Genomic DNA, 21,878 nt, shown 5'->3' with positions numbered 1-21,878 from the left:
GAACCTATTTAGGAATAATTCTAACCAAAGATACAAAAGACCTTTACAAAGAAAACTATAAAACATTACTACAAGGAACCCAAAAAGGTATACGCAAATAGGAAAATATATCATGTTCTTGGATTGAAAGACTCAATATAAAAATGACAATATTACCAAAAGCAAATGACAAACATAATGTAATATCTCTATCCCACACCATCAATATTTTTCAAAGAGATGGAAAAAGTAATCACCAATTTCATGTGGAAAGGAAAAAGACCCGAGATGTGCTGACATACTGAGGAAGAAAAACAAAATAGGAGGTTTCACACTTCCCGCTCTCAAAACCAACTACATCACTTCAGAAATCCCAACAACTTAGTACTTGTACAGTGATAAGCATACTGACCAATAGTATAAAATTCACAATGTGGAAATAAACCCATCTATCTACCTACAGACAAATGGTATTTCACAAAAACACAAAACTATTTAATTGTGAAAGGACAATTTATTTAAATAGCATTGTAGTGTCTATTCACAGAAAATTGAAACAAGACCCATTATCTCATGTCGTAAACAAAAAATAACTCAAGATGGATCATTGAGCTCAGTATAAAACTTAAAACTATAAAGCTCACCAAAGGAAAAATTACTGCAAACTCAAGAGTTTTAAGCTACTGCATAAATAGATTATTAAATATAACTAATGTGCAACCAACAGAGTATAAGCAAGAGGACTGGAACTCCTTAAGATTAAATCCTCATGTACAATAAAAGACTTCTCTACAAGACTAAAGAGAGAACCTACTCTTGAAAGCTGGAGGGGAAAAAACCCAAATCTTTGTCAGGAACACATCTGACAAGGAGCTCATCTCTAAGATTTACAGAAAACTCAAAGCACCAACAAGAAAAGACAAACTCAATTACAAATAAGCAGACGACAGAATAGATACTTCATCAAAGACATTTAGACGTCTGAGCAACACATAAAAAAAAATGCTCAAGATTATCAGCTGTTACACAGATACAAATCAAAACAAGTATGAGACAGCTTACCCTAGCAAAAACAGCACTGAAAGTCTCATGCATTGCTACTGGGAAGGTAAAATGATGGAATCATGATGAAAAACAGTTTGTGCTTCCTTAGAAATTTGAGAATAGAAATACCATTTGTTTCAGTAGTCCCATTACCAAGTTTTACACCAAAGAAATAAGAAGCACAGCACAAAATTACATACTCACACCCATGTTTACTACAGCACTATATTTATAACAGCTCGCAAACCACTCAAAGTGTCCATCAACGAAGTAAAACCTAAAGCAGTCATGGGACACCCACACCATACAACATTATGTATCACTTAAAAATACCAAGAATTTAAACCAACTTGATCCCACAGATATTTACAGGCTAATACATGCCAAAAAAGCATAGTATACCTTCTTCTCCAATATGCATGGGATGTTCTCCAGAATACATCATATTTTATGTCACAAGGCAAACATTAATAAATTAAAAAAACATAGAAAGAATACAAAGCATCTTCTCAGACCACAATGCTACAAAATCAGAAATTAACAACAAGAGGATAAAGTGGGGGGGGGGGACACCCCACCAAACCATACATTTGAAAGCTGACAACAATTTGCTTGAACATGAGTGGGTACTAAAAGGAATAAAAAAATGGAATTAAAAAGTTTATTGAAACAAATGACAATGAAAACACAACTTACAAAAACCTCTGGGAAACAGTGAAAACAGTAATCAGGTCAATATATGGCAAAACACATCAAAAGGTAGGAAAAAAATGACCAATGACTCTCTAACCCAACCATCTCCAACAAACTGAAAAAGAACATCAGGAAAATCCAACACCCTCTAAAAAAACTGAAATTATAAAAATTAAGAGCAGAAATAAATAAAATAGAAAACAAAAACAATTTAAACCATCAACAAAAGCAGGAGTTGGTTCTTTGAAAAGGTCAATAAAATCCACAAACCACCAGCAAAACAAACAAAGGAAAAAATACAAATAATCCGAATAAAATATGAAATGGGCAACTCAACAACTGAAACAACTATAATAAAAAGGCTAACATACGAATATTATGAAAAACTAAAACAAATAAGAAAACCCAAAAGAAATGGACAAATACTTAGAAATTCAAAACCTACCTAAACTGACACAAAATGAAATTGAACACCTTAACAGACCCACTACAAAAGAAGAAACTGAAAAGGTAATAAAACAATTTCCAGCTAAAAAAATGCCCTGGACCAGACGGTTTTACTGTGAATTTTATCAAACATTCAGAGAACAACTGTCACCAATCTACATAAACTATTTGAGAATTAGAAAAAGACTGAATTCTCCCACACTCATTCTATGAAACAAACATATCCTTAATAGCAAAGTAAAGACACCACCATATAGGCCAATATCTAAATAAAATCCTGGCTAATAGAATTCAATGATACACCAATAATTCACCATGACCAAGTGGGATTCATAACATGTATGCAAGGATGGTTCAACCTCAATCAGTGTAATTCATCACATTAACAAAGCAAAGAAGAAGAACCACATAGTCTATCAATTGATTCCGAAAAGACCTTTACCAAAATCCAACACTCTTTCCTGATTAAAGTACTCAATAAAATAGGGTTGGAGGAGAATTTCTTAAACATAGTAAAAAGTATGTATGCAAACCCAAGAGCCAACACTGTTCTCAATGGAGAAAGATTAAAGGCATTCCCTTTGAGAAAAGGAACTAGGCAAGGATGCCCACTATCACCTGTTCTATTCAATATTGTATTGGAAGACTTAGTGATAGTAATAAGACAAGAGAAGGAAATAAGAGGTATCCAAATTGGCAAAGAGGAGGTAAATTTATTGCTACATGCAGATGATATGATAGTATACTTAGAAAACACAGCAAGAAAACTACTGGTCATAGTTGACTAATTCAGCAAAGCGGCAGAATACAACATCAACATACAAAAAAATAACTGGATTTCTCTACAGTGACAAAGAGAAAACAGAAGTGGAGCAAAGAAAAACAATACCCTTCACAATAGCTAATCACAAGACTAAATATTTGGGAGTAAACCTAACCAGAAGCACAAAAGATCCATTCAAAGAAAATTACAAAACATTACTACAAGAAACAACAACAACAAAACCAAACCCTGGAGAAATGGAAGAATATCCCTCCTGCATGGATAGGAAAGCTCAATTATGAAAATGACAATACTACCAAATGCAATTTACACGTTCAATGCAATCCCAATACAAGTACCAATTCCTTTCTTCAACGAGGTGGAAAAAGCAATCTCCAGTTTCATCTGGACTGGAAAGAGGCCCCGAATAAGCAAAGGACTCCTTAAAAAAGAGAAAAAAGGTTAGAAGGCATCTCACTCCCTAATTTCATATCTTACTACACTGCTGTGATGGTGAAGACAATGTGGTACCGGTACAATGACAGACACATAAATCGATGGAATAGAATTGAGAACCCAAAAATCAGCCCATCTACAATAGGGTCAACTGATTTTTGACAAGGAGATGAAATCAGGTAAGTGGGGAAACAACAACCTTTTAAACAAATGGTGTTGGCAAAATTGGAAGTTTTAGTAGATCCATACTTCACTCCATACAAAAAAGCCAACGAAAAGTGGATCAAGGACCTAGGACTAAAACCAAGGACTGTAAACGTCCTTAAAGAAAAGCCTGGAAGAACTCTAGAAGCCCTAATCCACAACATAAACAGTCTTTCAAGAATCCTGAAAAACCTACAACCAGGAGAGGATAAAATAGATGAATGGGACTGTCTAAGAATAAAATCTGTATACACATCCAGTAGGGTAAAAAGGGAAGCCACAGATTGGGAAAAAATATTTGGTAATGACAGGTCAGATAAATTTATAGAATTTATAAAATACTTGAGCACCACAACAAGATAACCAACCCAACTGAAAAATGGGCACAGGTATGAAAAGGCACTTGACCAAAAAAGACATTCAATTCAGATGGCGAACAAACATGAAGAAGTGTTCAAAATCCTAGCTCTAAGAGAGATGCTCATCAAAACAACTATGAGATATCATCTCACCCCAATAAGAATAGCAAAATTTAAAAGAACAGCAAGCAACAAATGCTGCAAGGTTGTGGAGAAACTGGAACCCATATTCACTGTTGGTGGGAGTGTAAAATGGTGCAATCACTATGGAAGGCAGTATGGTACTTTCTCAAAAAGTTGCAAATAGAAATACCATTTGACCCAGCAATTCCACTACTGAGAATGTACACTAAAGAAACTAACTGTCACCCATGCAGATATATGCACATCCATGTTTACTGCAGCTTTGTTCACAATAGCAAATAGCTGGAAACAACCCAAGAGCTCATCAACAAATGAATGGCTAGGGAAGCTCTGGTATATTCACACAATAGAATATGATGCTGCACTGAAAAACAAGGAAGTCATGAAATATTATACAAAATGGGAGACCCTGGAAGACATTATGCTGAGTGAAATATCTCAGTCACAAAAGGACAAATACTGCATAATGTCACTGTTATAAAGCAGGACTGACATCATGGTTGAGGGGAAACTAAGAAAAGAGGGAATAAATAATGTATACTGCATTGAAAAAGATGAGGGAGAGAACTGTTTATGAATATATGACTGGATATTACTGTCATGATAACAGTCCAGAATGAAAGTAGCATAGTTTAGTGAACTGGTGAGGGGTATTATATAACAATGAAAGATTTTATTTATTTATTTTTTTTTTACTTTACAAAGAGAAAGGCAAACTGGGGGGAGGGGTGGGCAGGGAGGAAAGTGTGCGGCAAAGAATGAATGGAAATTCAAAGTCTCTATAAACTTCCATTAAAATGAATTAAAGGAGAGAAAAATTTTTAAAAGTGATTAAAAATATCAAGAATTAATGAAATACAGCACAACATGGCTGAAACTAGGATAAATACAAGTCAGTCCACAAAAGGATAATTATGATATAAAAGCATCAATACAAAAAGCTAAGAAATAATTTTAAAACAGATATAATTAATCTTAAGAGGATTATCAGAGAGGAGACAGGAGGGAGAAGGAAGAAAAAAAGTAAAATATTAAAAGTTTTTAAAAATAAAAAAAATATTACAGTCTTGACAGTAGATTTACCCAATGAAACATGTCTTGATTGTGTTACTATGAGTATCAATTGTGGATCCAAGGAAAATGAAATCTCTGATAATCTCAATCTTTTCCCCAATTATCATGATTTTGTTTATTAGTCCAGCTGTGAGACTTTTTTCCTTGATATTGGGGTGTAATCCATAATGAAGGCTGTATTCTTTGACCTTTGTGTTTCAAGTCTTCTTCACTTTTGAGGAAACAAGGATGAGTAACCTGCATAATCTAGGTTGCAAATTCTGATACTACACAGTCTAGCTCCCTGATTTATTTGCTCAGCATACAGATTTGAACAGGTATGGAGAAGGGTTACTACCATGACATATACCATTCCTGATTTTAAAGCATGCAGTGACCTCTTGTTCTGTTCAAATGACTGCTTCTTGATCCATGTGGTTCCTGCTAAACTACAATAAAGTGTTCTGGAATTCCTTTCAATATTATTCATAGTTTATTATGATCCAAACATTTAAATACCTTTGCATGGTCAATAAAATACACATAAACATACTTTTCTGGTGATCTTTGCTTTCGGTGAAGATCCATCTCACAGCAATAATAATATCCCTTCTCATATGACTGGTATCAGAGTATGGTATCATGAATGGCTAACATCTCCTTTGAGTTTAGCTTGACTTTCTGACAGTCTTGTGTCAATATACTGCTCCAGCCATTTTAAAACCTTTTTATTTGCATTTCTCTTTTTATTTTTTTATTTTTAGCAAGACTTTATTTGTATATAGTATTAATGACATTGTACAGTAATTTCTGCATTTTTTTTTTTGCTCAGGTTTTTTGTTTTCCTCAGCGGACAAATACAGATCTCATCTGGCTGGCTAGCTAGGTAGTTCTCTTCCAAATTTCTTGACACAGAAAAATGAGCAGGTCTAGGGCTGTATCTACTTTCTGAAACACTTCAATTGCTATTCTTTGAATTTCTGGATTCTCAGTTTTTCCCACCAATGTCTTCAGTGCAGTTTGAAGATCTTCCTTCAGTAACTCTAGTTCTTGATCATATACTACTTTCTGAAATAGTTCTGTGTTGACCAACTCTTTTTTCGTGCAGTCACAGTATATTCCTTCCATCCTCTTTTGACGCTTCCTGTGTCATTCAATATTTTTCCCAAAGAACTCTTCATTATTGCAACTCAAATTTGAACCTTTCTTCCATTCTCAGGAAGTAATAAACTAAATTAGTAAACAAGGACCATAGTTGGACCGTGAGTTTGTTCTGATTTATGGTATTAAGCTATCTATGGTCTCTTCGCACAGATGTGATAAATTTGACTGCTGCTGTATAGTCATCAGGCAAGGTCCAGGTGTTTGTCACTGACATTTATGATTTTAAAAAAGGCATCTGTAATCAATAAATACCTGGTTGTACAAAATTCGGTCATGGGCTCTCGCTCTGATTCACTACGATCACCAATGTCCTATTTTCTAAATACTGATTCTTTTTGTTTCCAACTTTTGCATTCCAGTCACTGCATATTTCACACATATCTAAAGTATTGCTTAACCTATGAAAGACAAGTTAACAGGAAGAGACTATGCAAACCAAAGAATATACACATCAACTAATTTTAACTCTTGCAAATTAAGATTGGAAAGCTATGTCAGTTTCAGAATCTTTGTATCTACAGTCAGAAATAAAAAGAGAAATAATCTAGACTTCCACAGTGCTCTTCACCATAACTGATAAGCCCAAGGGAAATCCCAGAGCTAGTAATCTTTGTTAGAAAATAATTACAGTAATGTATCAATTTAACAAAGTCATCAGGATCACCAATTTCCTTTTTTTTTATTCTCTGTAATTTAACAGTAAAGGGGGAAAATGACATTATCAGCAATGGAAATCAGATATGGGCTAAGTAAGACATAAAGACAGGTGAAGTCAAACTTGAACCTGGACAGTGTGTGAAGTCCTGACTTCCTACCACTATTTTATAATATTCTAATGATGTTTCAAGAGTATTCTAATAAAAAAAATGAAATTAACTAATATTGAAGCACTGGTTATGAGCAAAAGGTTTTCAACACATTTTGTGTGAGAAATAGGCAGACTGTAATGTGAATAATAAGAGCACAGCAATCAGTTTAAAAGGGGGTAAAAAAGGGTTCAATAGTGTCTGTGATAATACTGTACGTCTGTGTTTCTAAAATCGTATAAAAATGGTATGGGAAAAGCAAACATAAGGTGGTATAACAGCACTCTGTCACCATGCCCCGGCAATACCGCCACCAGTGCTCGGTGCCGAATGTACTGGACCAATGAAAAGAGTTAATGTTCCCATTATGTGGTGTTAAAATCTGATATTTTAGATTCACCTAGATGAGTATCATTCATGGTTGCACATGGGAAGAGAATTAGCTGATATCCTTTTGCAAATAGATGTTTAGCATGTTTCTTCCAGACACATAATTCGCTGAGTAGGAGAGTAAGTGATCTTGAGGGTCTACCTTTCTTTTATGATGTGTTGTAGAGGCATCCATTTCTTCCTCCCCGATGTTATCAATCTGTGACGTGGGACTACAGTTCATTCTCTCCTCTTCTTGCCTCTGCAGTCTGTCTGCAACAGCCTGGATGGCTTCGGTCCATTCTTCTCTATGGAAATAAAGAAAACTGTCTGTTAATAAACCTAAACAAACCTCTTCTGTTGATTCTGACCATGGCAGGGCTTTATTGGTGATAAGTGTGTGTGTGTGTGTGTGTGTGTGTGTGTGTACACACACACTGTCAAATCAGATCTGACTGGTACAGGAGGAGACTGTCCCTCCTTCTCCAGCAGAGCATCTTGTGGATTTGAAACTTGTGCCTCTGAGACTGCAGTGCAGCTTCCTGCCACTAGGACACCAGAACTCCCTTATTGGTGATAATTTTTAAGGGAGTGGTTTGCCAGGTCTTTCTTCTGTAGCACCATCAAGCAAGTTCAAACCATTAATGCTTAGATCAGCAACCAAGAGCTAACCATTTGTGTCACCCAAAAACCTTTACCCACCGAGAGAAAAAAAATTACAATTATGCAACTATTTTCATTCCTAAAATATACAATCAGTTCAAATGTAATATAGCCCCAAAAGTCCTTATCATAATGATGCATGCGTGTGCATGCACACACACAAAACACACACACTCTCTCTCCCTCGCTCCCTCTCCCTCTCCTATCTCCAGCCTAAAGTGACAATAACCCTGAAAGAAACCACATTATGGGCTGATATTTGGGTTAGCATTTATTAGGAGGCAAGTTTTATTGTTTTCTTTTTCTTTTTAATGACTACTTTAACTATCCATTTAAAATCTTTTAGAAGTACAGTTAAACTGTTTGCATGCATTATACCTATAAAGTAAACGAATCCCCAAAAATGCTTACTTGGTTTATGTCTGTTTTGGTCATTGTAAACCTGGCACTGGTGAGGCTCAATAAGAGGTCCAAGAGAAGGTTTTTTTACGTCAAACTCTTTCACTTTTCCCAGGTCAGATTACTTTAAATAGCCACAGTTTGTTGCTCAACAAAATTTTAACTTTCTGACTCAACGAGACCCTATGCACAAAAAATCCAAACTCTGCCGTATTCTATGCCATCCTCACAATCTCTTTTGTGTTTTAGCTCATTGTTGCAATCACTGTGTCAATCTACCTCCTTCAGGAATTTTCTCTCCTTCACTGACCCTCTAGGTTTTCCATGTATGATGTCATTTTTCAAAGATGAGATCTGATCAAATGCTAATATAATGGGAGATGAAGTTTCACTTTCTTTTCTCTAAGAAGCCCCCTACCTGTACTTCTTCCAAGACAGATATATTTGTTCTTTTAATAGTTCATGATATAGTAAATGTTTTTTAACAAAACATAATCCAAAGGGATCGGTTCTTCCGTCTTCCTTATTTTTTTGTCCAACTTTCACAAGCATATGAAGCAATGGAAAAGACTATGGCTTTGGTTAAGTATACGTTGGCCTTTAAACAAACATCCTTTTTCTTTAGTACCTTAAAAGGGTCCTTGATACCAGATTTGCACAATGCATGTTTTTATTTCTTGACTGTTTTGCCACTGTTGAGAGTTGATTATGGAACCAAAGAAAATGAAATAATTTTATAATCTCCAACAATCAATCAGGATTTTTGTTTTTTGAGACAGAACTCAAAACAATGAGGCACTACCTCACTCCCCTAGCCAGTCTGTAAGAATAAGATAAGGCTTAGAACCATGGCACTTTAAGTTCCAATCTGAAGGATATTTAGTAGTGGGTCAACCACAGTTCTGAATGAAGACACACAGCAGAAGGCTCAGAATGTGCAAAGGCCAAAGGAACAAGGTGCGGGGGTGACAACTCAAAAAGGCCTCAAGAATATGATCAGAAGTACACAAAAGAAAACACTAAAGTGTTCAACTCAAATCAGTGTTTTACTAAAAATTAGAACATGAGTAATTTCTCTTGTTGCTAGGTGTCATCAAGCGGACTATGACACATAGCAATCCTCTAAACCCTGTCCTGTCCTGAGCCTACTCATCATCTCTGACACCCTTGAGCCCACTGTTACTGTCACTGTGCCAATCCATCTCATTGAGGGTCTTCTTCTTAAGCTGGTCCTCTACCTTTCTAAACATGACCTCTCCAAGGACTAGTCCCTCCTAACAACATGTCAAGGTATGTGTAATTTCTAGTTGTTTTTAATTTTTTCTTTCTTTTCTAAAGCAATCACACATAACCATCAAATAGTTATTCATAAAACAACACATCATCACATTCTGGGGGGTTTTAAGGGTTTGTTTTCCCTTGATCTTCAACAAGTCACTTTAACACGCTATTTCTGCATTTGAAAAACAAGGTTAGTAACATTTTCTTTCACAGAATTGCTAATTAGGATCAAATATGGCAAGACAGGTACAGGGTACCGATTTGGGGATTGTGGTCCTTGGCTCTAACTCTGTAGCAGAGCCACGAGACAAAAAGGTTACCGAGACAGGATTGGGGTAGGCTCAGGCGGACAACAATGTGGTTCTGATGGAGTTGGTAAGCTGACCATTAATATGGAGGCATTCTCTCCCCTATTTTAGCATTGATGATAACTAATGTTAATCAGTCCTGATATATTTCCTTATTAAGTGTGGACTTAAACTCTGAATCTTTCTCAACAAATCCCAAAGTGCAGCCATTTTCAATTACTTTAAGATGACACACTACTGGGAATATTTTTTACCAGATTTCAAATATGAACATAATCAACTCTACAAGTTATAAAAAAGGGCAGATGGGTTAAAATGCTCTGTATTGCTATTTTAAGTGTTCTATAATCTCTCAAGTAGAATTTTTTTTAAAACCGTTCTTCTAGCAGCATTGATTTAGTTTCTCACCAGCCCCTGTTACTCATCTATTATAATCCAAACAAAAACCAATTAGGAAACTACAGTGCTGGACAACTCCAATTCCATTTGGCCACCAATGCATGACACAATCAGGTACGAGTTCATCTTGAGACTGGCTGCTGCTTTGTCACAGGAAAATAAGATGCTCACCTTTCCTCCGGGGTGTCGACGTGAAATGTCCGCTCGATAACCGTGGTCCACTGGAGACATCTGATGATAAAAGTGTTTGGCTTTGGTCGTTCTGTTTTCATTAACTGGCATTCTAGGGAGAAAACAAAATGTCTCTTAAAAAAAAATAATCTCTCACTAAAAGCAAACTTGGGGGGAGGTATGGGCAGGGAGAAAAGTACAACAATGAATGAACAGAAATCCAAAATCTCTGTAAATATTCATTAAAATTAATTTAAAAAAACCCCTCTCTATCGGTCTATATCTAATCCAGTAAGTTACATAGTTGAGAACTATATAGCTTACCTTCCAAAACAAAACTTCATGCAGGTTTACAGCTTTCTAGAGATCTCTATTCAACGTTTCCAAAAACCTGATCTTGGTACTGTGTTTTAAATCCTTGCCCATTCCAGCTGATGCTCTTTATACAATGAGACTTTCAATCAAAGTTTTCCCCAAACACAGTTTGATCTGTCCTGTACTTTCCTCTGCTCCAGCTGTTCTCATGATCTGGAAGGTTTCCACCTCTAGTTTCTATCACCAACAGTCAAAACAGTACCTACTCTCCAAAGTCCTGATCTAATCTTATTTGTTCCACAAACCTTTATAGCAATACAACCCTAAGCGGGCCACTTTCCCCCTCTATATTTTCATTACTTATTACTGAACTATTACTCATTTTTATTAGCACAGATGATCATGTTTTATCTATCATTTTAAAAACGTATTCTTTTCACCACTTAGATTATAGGCCTTCTGAGTTACAAAGTATGGCACAGAGAAGCTTTCAGAAAAATATGATCCTATTATTAGGTAGACAGGAGAGCTTTTTAAAAGCTTAGCAGTGTTAAAAAAAAAAGCTTAGCAGTGTTAAGCAGTATCTGTCCTTTTGTGACTGATGTTGTACTAAGCATAATGTCCTCCAGGTTCACTCATGCTGTGTAGTGTTGTACAGGTTCATTGGTTTTCAGTGCAGCATAGTATTCCATTGTGTCAATGTGCCATAGTTTTTCTATCCATTTGTGGTGTTTGTTTTTTTTTATTATACTATTTATTTACAAAGTTTGATTACATTGTTCTTCAGACAACATCTTTACCATTTCCTTCACCCCTCCCCCTGACCCATCAAACTCTGCGACCCAATGATTAACCACCCCCTACCCACTACCCCCCGTCCCGCTTCTAGCTCTCCCCCTTGGATCCTCATACTCATTCTACAGTAATGGTTTTATACAGTCTTTGTTCTTATGGGACTGAGTTCGTTCACTCAGCATAATGCCCTCCAGTCCCTCCCAATTTAGGTAGTAATTTACAAAATCACTGCTCCTGCATGCTGCGTAGTATTACAGTGTGTGAATGTACCATAATTTCTCAGTCTATTAGATGGTGATTGTACATCTGGACTCTTCCCATGTTCTTGTGATGGTGAATAATGCTGCTATAAACACTGGTGTACAAGTTTCCATTTGTGCCTCAGTTCTCATTTTTCTCAGGGTATAATCCAAGTAGTGGAATAGCTGAGTCATGTGGAATGTCTATGTTCACATTTTTGAGGAAGCATCAAACTGCCTTCCAGAATAGTTGTTCCACTTTACAATCCCACCAACAATGTATAAGCGTTCATATCTTGCCACATCCTCGCCAACATTTATTACTTGCTGTCTTGTTGAACTTTGCCACTGTTACTGGAGCAAGATGGTATTTTGTTGTGATTTTGATTTGCATCTCTCTTCTTGCCAGTGATCTGGAGCATTTTTTCATGTGTCTGTTTCCCATTTGACTATCTTCCTCTGTGAAAATTCTTTCCATGTATTTTGCTCATTTTATAATTGAGTTATCAGTCTTTTTCTCATGGATGCCCTGGAGTATTCTGTAAATTTTCATTATGAGACACTTATCTGAGATGGTATTGTCAAATGTATTCCCAGTCGGAAGGTTTCCTTTTCACAATGTTGTAAAAAGTTTTTAACGCACACAGGGATTTAACATTAAGACAGTCCCATTCATCAATTTTATCCTCTTCAGACTGTGTGCATTTCTGGCTGTATTTGGCAGTCTCTTTTTATTGAAGACTGGCACTGCTAAGCTTGATCCCAGTTCGTCTCTGATGAGCTTTTTATGGTTTTGGGCTTTTCTCTCAGATCTCTGTTCCACTTTGAATTGATTTTTGTTTATGGTGTGAGATGTGGATACTGTTTCAGCTTTCTGCAGGTAGCAGTCCAATTTTGCTAACACCATTTGTTGACGAGGTTGTCATTTTTCCATTTGATAGCTTTTATTTCCTTGTTGAGTATCAGTCGACCATAGATAGCCGGGTCTATTGCTGAGTTCTCAATTCTGTTCCACTGGTCTATGTGGCTGTCATTGTACCAGTACCATGCTGTTTTGGTTACCATCTCTGTGGAGAAGGTTTTGAGGTCAGGGAGTGCTATGCCTCCCACTTCATTTTCTTTTCTCATAAGTATTTTGCTTCTTTGAGGTTTCTTTCCTCTCCAAATAAACATGACAATTTCTCTTTTGATGTTTTTTTAAAAAATGAATGTTACTGGGATTGCATTGAACATATAGATTGCTGTTGGTAGGATTGTGATTTTTACAATATTGAGTTGTCCTATGCATGAACAGGGTCCCATTTTCAGGTCTTTTATTGTGTCTTGCAGAAAATGCTCTGTAGTTTTCTTTGTATAGGTCTTTTGATCTCTAGTTAGGTTCATTTCCAAGTATCCCAATTTGTGTTTGGCTACTGTAAATGGTATTTCTTGGTCTCTTTCTCTGAGCTCTCTTTGTTACTGTAGATGAATCCCACTGATTTTTGGATATTGATATTATTTCATTTGTCTGTTGATGGGTAATGAGCTGCTTCCAATTCTATGCTATTGTGAATAACACATATCTGTTTGAGTCATGGCTCTGATTTCTTTAATGGAGCTGCTGGGTGAAATGGTACAACAAATGAATAAAAATAAAAAAATAAAAAAAGCTAAGCAGTATTACATGACAACAGAAAACAGAGATAGTGTTGTCTGCTGACACCTTCCCTTCACAGAAATTACTGAATCCCACATTCACCCTAGAGGCTCTTCTTAGAGACATTTTAGCTTTCCTCTATCTCTACCAGGTATCAGCTACCACTGCAGTGCCTTTTGAAGACAAAGGCAATACTCACATTGAACTAATTGTTCACATGGTAAGAGATTCTTCAGCCAAGGCTACTATTTAGCGTTTTCCTTTCTAACCACCTTCTACAACGTCAGCCATCGTCACAGTTCGCATATAAAAATCTGATTTTTTTTTCATCTTATATATATTTTTTAAGTTCTAGAAGCAGATGCACTGCTTACCCAAAGGTTCCACCTCTCTGGTGGCTGGAATCCACCAGCAGCAATGAGAGAGACAGATGAGCAGTTTGCGTCCATGAAAGTTACAGCCTGAGATACCCAGTGGGGGGTCAGCTATGAGTCACTGGGACTCAAGAGAGCATGAGTGCATGAGTATAGTCGCTGTTTCTACCTGACTGAACGTCAGCACCACCCCCAAAACCAAACTCAGTACCATTTCCCCTAAATCAGTCCTTCCTTCTCATAGCTTTTAGAATTTCCTTACCCAGATTGAAAACCTGGCATGGTGTTTCACACCTGTAGTATCTGACACTGCTTTACACTGAAACTGTCTACTTCCATTTCTACCTGCCAAGTTCTAGACCGTCCCAGCAGCCACGAAACCAGATTCTTTCTCCTCAGAGATGTTGAGAGGCGAGTTGAAGTTCCTGCAGAAACTATGCTCTGAGTAACAACCCAACTCTCTCCCCAGCACACCTCCAACTCAGATGATACCAAGTTTACCTTCTCAATTGCTCAAGGGGGCGGGTGGGGGGAATCTTGGCAGCATTCTCAGTCCTCTCTTCTCACTTCTGGAAATTCTGTTGGCTCTACTTTGAAAGCAGAAGTGGCATCCACTTCCTAAACATCATGCCTCTGGAAACTCTATGAACTTTGTAAAAGGTCAACAGGCTTCAGGACTTTTGTTCATAGGGTCGCTATGAGTCGTGCTGGACTTGAAGGTAATCAACAACTATGAAAAGATATCCAGGGCCTGGTAACTTCCCACTACTTCAACCACCTAACTAAGTCACTATTGTCTCTCAAGTGCTGACTGCAATAACCTTGTAACAATTCTCCTTGCCTCCTTCTGTGATCAGTTCTCCATAAAACAGTCAGAAATCTTCCTAAATGACCACAAAAAAATTCTACAATGTCTCTAATCTAGTAAGAATAGAAGACAGGGAATATTCTTTATATGGTCTTCCAGAGTCATATGTGACCCTCCTGCATGTCTGGACTCTTCTTCCCCAGCAATGGACTTCAGGCCCAATGTGCCAGTCACCTGCAGCTCTGCATTCACCAGCAAATTCTGCACTCTCTCTGGTCAGTGCATCTGCCTCTTATCTCAGCCTGGCATTCTCTCCTCTCACATATCTACCTGGCCAACTCCTTCACATTCTTCAACTCCAATCTCACCTTCACATTGAAGCCTAGACAGACACTCCTAGTTAATAAAGTAACCTGCACTCTTAACCCATTACTTCAAGCCCTCTTTCCAGCTCTCCTTTTCTTTTCCATAGCATGGTACTACCTTCTAACATACCACTTATTTCTTACAATTCTTGTTTGATGGTTTTGTCCCAAACTAGAATATATGTATCACTGATACAGTCGCAGCACTTAGAACAGTATCTGACACAAAGGAGATACTTAATGTATCTTTTCTATGGTGGCTTAGTGGTAAGGAATTATGCTATCAACCCAAAAGCACAAATCCATCAGGTGCTCCATGGAAGAAAGATGGGCAATCTCTGCGCTAATTCTGAATATACAGACCAATTTTATCTGCTTCTGATAACCTGCTGAAGGGTCAGCTATGAGTCACCTACTGAGTTCTAGCTCAATGGTACATAACAATAATAACAGATTCACAAATACATATTTTTTATGAAGCTGGAAAAAAGAGTATTTCTGAAGCAATTTTATCTTAAAGATGTGACTCTAGTCATGATTACAAACATTTTAGTGATATAAGAGGAGGGGAAACAGAATCAAAGGGCTTAAATGCAGTTAGGGTGCACTTATCATGTGGGTAGGTAGGTGGTACCGGGAGAGACCATGTCAATATATAGTCGCTGCGCCATCTTAGAAACCCCCAGCGGCTCTACCGGTGGGAACCAACGTCAGGATGTCACACAGGAAGTTCTCGGGCCCCAGGCATGGGTCCCTGGGCTTCCTGCCTCGAAAATGCAGCAGCCAGCACCGCGGGAAGGTGAAGAGCTTCCCCAAGGATGACGCCACCAAGCCTGTGTACCTCACGGCCTTCCTGGGCTACAAGGCCGGCATGACACACATCGTGCGGGAGGTGGACAGGCCGGGGTCCAAGGTGAACAAGAAGGAAGTGGTGGAGGCGGTGAAGATTGTGGAGACGCCTCCCATGGTGATTGTGGGCATCGTGGGTTACGTGGAAACTCCTCGCAGCCTCTGCACCTTCAAGACTGTCTTTGCAGAGCACATCAGTGATGAATGTAAATGGCGCTTCTACAAGAACTGGCACAAGTCTAAGAAGAAGGCTTTTACTGCAAGAAATGGCAGGATAAGGATGGCAAGAAGCTGTTAGAAAAGGACTTCAGCAGCATGAAGTACTGCCAGGTCATCCGGGTCATCGCCCACACCCAGATGTGCCTGCTTCCTTTGCGTCAGAAGAAGGCTCACCTGATGGAGATCCAGGTGAATGGGGGCACAGTGGCTGAGAAGCTGGACTGGGCTCGCGAGAAGCTGGAGCAGCAGATGCCAGTGAGCCAGGTGTTCGGCCAGGACGAGATGATCAATGTCACTGGAGTGACCAAGGGAAAGGGTTACAAAGGGGTCACCAGCTGCTGGCACACCAAGAAGCTACCCCACAAGACCCACAGAGGGCTGCGCAAGGTCGCTGGTATTGGGGCCTGGCATCCTGCCCGAGTGGCCTTCTCTGTGGCCCGTGCTGGGCAGAAGGGCTACCATCACCGCACAGAGATCAACAAGAAAATCTACAAGATTGGCCAAGGCTACCTTATCAAGGACGGCAAGCTGATCAAAAGCAATGCCTCCACCGACTACGCTCTCTCAGACAAGAGCATCAATCCTCTGGGTGGCTTTGTCCACTATGGTGAAGTGACCAACGGCTTTGTTATGCTGAAAGGCTGTGTGGTGGGGACCAAGAAGCGAGTGCTGACTCTCTGCAAGTCTTTGCTGGTGCAGACCAAACGCCGGGCTCTGGAGAAGATTGATCTCAAGTTCATCGACACTGGGCTCTGGAGAAGACTGATCTCAAGTTCATTGACACCACCTCCAAGTTTGGCCATGGCAGCTTCCAGACAATGGAGGAGAAGAAGGCCTTCATGGGACCACTTAAGAAAGACCACATTGCAAAAGAAGAAGGTGCCTAATGTCAGGACTAGATGGAGGGGTCACAATAAAAAATTATTTTCCAGTAAAAAAAAAAAAAGTGAAACCCCCAGCGGAGGGTCAGCCATGACTCCACAGCACTGAGACGAGGCTAAGTGCAGACTTGTCCTCACTGCTGCTTCCACTGAGTTAGGAAGGAAAGCAATCATTTGAGGGGGGAAAAAAGAAGAGCATGCATTGGGGGCCTGAATGATAGATGAAATGAAATAATCCTCTCCTCAAAGTGTAATAGAAGAATGAACACATTCGGGGCATATGCTAAAAGTGCTAAGTGGTACTCAAGTCATTAAAATGGAATGATCTGGAACATTTTAAATATCAGTTGCAAAGTGTAGAGCAATGTGGCTTTTGGTTCTGGTCCCTAAGAGTTTGACCTCATCAGAGGCCAACAAGTGGGGTTGAACAGACCAAGAGGGACTACCTGGCCCAAGGCTGACTACGCCTAAGATGGCAGATGTAACCTATCATGGCCACATGGTGAGGTCTTGGAAGCCAGAGGCTCCCCAGTGCTTCTTGGATGGTGAGTTAGCACATCTGTCTCTGAGAGGGTCCATGGAACCCAGACAGGAAAGCCTACACCCAAGTCCCTGCTAAGAACCTCCATTACCACCCTGGACACACAACCAGCATCTAGTTTAACAAAATCCCCAGGTGATTCTTCTATATTCATAAACTCCATAAGAATTACCTGTGTATCTTCTGAAAACATAGAGTGTGATTACGTACAGATGGAAATGCAAGGTTTTGGCAGAAGGTCGAGCCAGCATCTGAATGAAGCCCTGATTCAGGTTACTGAACCAAGTAAATGAAAAGGGTCCAGTACTCGGTGACCTATTCCCAAGTGACTAGGGATTGCCAACAAAAGGCTGTCACAACAGCTAGCCTCTGAACTGGCCCGGGAAGGGCAATCAGGGCTTCCACAGGACAGGTGGTAGCGGATGTACCAAGCAAATCATTTGGCACTGTTGCTGCTCTGTGCTGTGGAGTTGGAAGTGACTCACAGCTGACCCTGTACCTGGTTTTCAGAGGCTATCACAGGATGAAGGAGACGGCCCATCTTTCTTCTGTGAAGCTGCTCATAGATTTGAATTGTGTCATTTGTTTGGAAACTCGATTCTTTACTCACTAGGCCACTGTTGCTGTTAGGTACTGTTGAGCTGAGTACAACCAACAGACTCTATGAACAACAGACTCTATGAACAACAGAGCTGAACCCTGACCTATCCTGTTCCATCCTCATTATTGCTGTGGTCACTATGTCAATCCATTTCATTGATGGTCTTCCCCGTTTTTGCTGACCCTCCACTTTCCCAAGTACGCTGTCCCTTTACAAGGAATAGCCTCTCCTAGCAACATGAGGACTAAGGTGTGCCTGATTCAGACCATGGTCTTCTGAGTCACCTATTATGCATCTGAGAGCTGGGTAATGAATAAGGATGACATAATGAATAAGAACTGATGTGTCTGAACTGTGGTGTTGGAGAAGAGTGGTGAAGATCCTCACAGACTGTCAAAAGAACAAACTTGTAGAAGGTGCTACCAAAATGCTCCTTAGAGGCAATGACAACAAAGCTTCGTCTCACATACTTCGGGCTTTTTGTGAGGAGAGGTTATTCCTTCAGGAAGGACCTCATGCTCGGGAAGGTGGACGAGTGGTGAAAAAACAGAAAGATCCTCAATAGACGGGCTGACACTGTCACCATGGCAATGGGTGTGTCAGAGATTGTGAGTATGGCTCAGGATAGGACAGTGTTCAGACTGGCTACTCCAAGAGTCACTATGAGTTACACTCAAACCAATGGCACCTAACAACAAGTGCCATAAGGCATGTGGCTTGAATCCACCAGCTGCTCTGTGGGAAAAGGATGAGCAAGCTCCTCCTGCGTGATTGACTGTTGCTGAAAAACCACTGGAGAGTCAGCTATGGGCTGGTTCCATTTTGAAGGGCACACAACACCATCAACCTTGCCATTAAATAGACTCCACCTCACAGTGACTGAAAGGACAGAGGGACTACCTGTGACATCCAAGGCTAAAACCCATAGAAGTGGATGCACAAATTCCCATTCTTCTCCACTCTGCCATTCCTGTCATCAAGTTGGCTCCAACTCATAGTACCTGCCCATCAGCTTCTGAGATGGTAAATCTGAATGGGAGGAAGCTGCCCATCCTTCTCCCACAGAGCAGCTGGTGGGTTAAAACCACAGACCCACAATCAGCACCTGTAGCCACAGCACCACCAGGGCTCCTTCTGAAGACAGAACACCAGATTCAAAACCAGGCTCTGCTTTAGCCATAAAATCAAATGCCAGCTGACCACAAGTGAGTGCTGACTTGAGCAGCCCTTAGCCTGCAGGGTGTTCGCAAAGCAGATCATTATATTGTTCTTCTCAGTAATCTGGGGTGGACTCCACCAAATGACCTCTCCATGAGCAGCTGACTGGAGCTAACAGCAGCTGACAGATTCACCAAGATTGCTTCTGAAGAGTATTTTCCTTCTAGGTATACAAAGATCCCCAATTCAATGTTTTTAAATGAAAGTGAATACTTGGGTTAGAGATTGGAAAGGTTATTAATCAGATGACGACCTGCTATTCTGGAAACCACTGAACACACAGGAATCGGGGATGTGCCCGCTATGCTGACAGGGCACATGTGGTCCTCTGCAGAGGGGATGTCAGCTAGCATTCGCTGATGGTTGTGGTGCTGAGAATCCCCTAAGCAACTTCAACCACAAGCTGAATTGCAAACGCTCTGTTTACTTTACACCATTCCCAGCCACAGATGACAAAGTTTGTTGAAGCTGAAATTATTCTGCAAAGCCTGAAATCAATTAGTGGGTCTACGACATGCCAGTTTGGGTTTTTTTTGTTTGTTTGTTTGTTTTAAAAAAAAAAGAGACCAAAAAGAATTTTGGGGAAGATCATTTGTTCAGATTTTAATAAGAAGTTTAACAATTTAATTCAACCCCTTTAACCCTTTAAATACTGATTTTATTGTTTTAAAATAAAGTCTACTAGCATTCAATAGTTTTTAAAAAACCTAACAAAGCAATAGTAGGAACAGATTCTAATAAAATTAGGTGGAGGTCTGGTGGTGTAGTGGACAAAGCGCCCAACTGCTAACCAAAAAGGTTAAGGGTTTCAAGCCCACCAGCTGGGAAAAGATGTGACAGTCTGGTCTGTAAGGAATAATGATATCTGTTCTATTGTTGTTGTTATGTGCCGTCAAGTCGTTTGCGACTCATAGCGACCCTATGCAAAACAGCCCTAAACCCTGCTTTATCCTGCGCCAACTGAACTGCCTCTGACACACCCATCCCGATTACCCCAGTCACCGAATCAATCCATCTCATAGAGGGTCTTCCCTCCTGCGCTGTCCCTCAACCCTCCAAAGCATGATGTCCCTCTCCAAGGACCCGTCCCTCCTGGCAACATGTCCAAAGTATGTCAGATGAAGCCCCAGAATCCTTGCCTCCAAGGAGTAGCTTGGTTTAATCCTCTCCAAGATGAATCTGTTTGTTTTCCTGGCAGTCCATGGTACATTCAGTACCCTTCTCCAGCACCACAGCTCAAAAGCATCCACTCTCCTTCTGTCCTCCCTAGTCATTGTCCAACTCTCTGAAGCATAACAAGCGATTGCAAAGACCATGGCCTGTATCAGGCGCACCTTAGTCTCCAGAGAGACACCGTTGCTCCTGAGTACTTTAGAGAGGTCCCTAACAGCAGACTTTCCCATCGTGATACGCTTTTCTTTTTTTTCGTGATACGCTTTTTGATTTCCTGACTGCTAGTGCCAAGAGTGTTGACTGTGGAGCCGAGCAAACTGAAGCTGTGAACAATCTCAATCTCTTCGCCATCCATCCTAACACTACCAATTGGTCCAGTGGTGAGAATCTTTGTCTTCTTGACATTGAGCCTCAGTCCATACTGAAGGCTGCAGTCCTTGACCCTTCGCAGCAAGTGCATGAGGTCCTCCTCAGTTTCAGCAAGCAGGGTTGTGTCATCTGCATAACGCAGATGGTTAATAGATCTTCCACCAATCCTGATGCCACAATTCTCCTCATAGAGCCCAGCCTCTCGGATAATCTGCTCTGCATACATGTTGAAAAGGTATGGAGACAGGATGCATCCCTGGTGTACACCCTTCCAAATTTGGAACCATGCAGTGTTACCCTGCTCTGTTCTGACTACTGCCTCTTGGTCCAAGTATAGGTTTCGCATTAGCACAATTAAATGTTCTATAAGGTCCCTATTTAATCAGAATCAACTCAATAGAAATGGGTTTTGGATTCTTTAGCTTGGACTTAAATGGCAATGCTGTGAATTATTATGATCATGTTGTTATATACCATCGAGTCAGAACTGAGTCACAGCTGACTTACAGCGGGTTTGAAGAGGCTGTAAATCACATTCAAGGAGATTCTTATCTTTATCCCGCAGAGCAGCTAGGGGATTCAAGCCACGTGCCTTTGGGTTGGCAGTGCAACTTCTTACTACTAAGCCATCAGAGGGCTCATAATTACCATAAAGCAAGCTCTTTTTTTAAGATTCCAAGTAGAATATTATTGTTGAATATTTTTTTTTAATTTAGGTTGTTTATTTTTCATTTCAATGAACATCTATGGAGATTTTGGAATTCCATTCATTCATTGTTGCACTCTTCTCCCC

General features: G+C 39.7%; 1 protein-coding gene and 1 pseudogene across 3 annotated transcripts in view; one reads left to right on the top strand and one right to left on the bottom strand.

The window, feature by feature from the left end:
* AKT3 (v-akt murine thymoma viral oncogene homolog 3) overlaps positions 1-21,878 on the bottom strand; it is a 383,708-nt gene that overhangs the window by 142,551 nt on the left and 219,279 nt on the right. For 2 of the 3 annotated variants that reach the window (XM_006898067.1, XM_006898066.1), the window contains exons 3-4: positions 10,703-10,814; positions 7,645-7,789 (exon numbers count right to left, since the gene is read on the bottom strand). In XM_006898067.1, coding sequence (XP_006898129.1) covers positions 7,645-7,789; positions 10,703-10,814 — 257 coding nt within the window. Of the gene's footprint in view, positions 1-3,578; positions 3,582-7,644; positions 7,790-10,702; positions 10,815-21,878 lie in introns of all 3 variants that reach the window. The other variant, XM_006898068.1, reaches the window with a different exon arrangement.
* LOC102863859 lies at positions 15,950-17,189 on the top strand (annotated as a pseudogene).

This window comes from Elephantulus edwardii, unplaced genomic scaffold, assembly GCF_000299155.1.
Source record: "Elephantulus edwardii isolate Elephantulus edwardi_28Jun2011 unplaced genomic scaffold, EleEdw1.0 scaffold00219, whole genome shotgun sequence".
Taxonomy (NCBI): Eukaryota; Metazoa; Chordata; class Mammalia; order Macroscelidea; family Macroscelididae; genus Elephantulus; species Elephantulus edwardii.
Note: the sequence above shows the minus strand (reverse complement) of the source record. Positions and strands in the feature narration are given on the sequence as shown.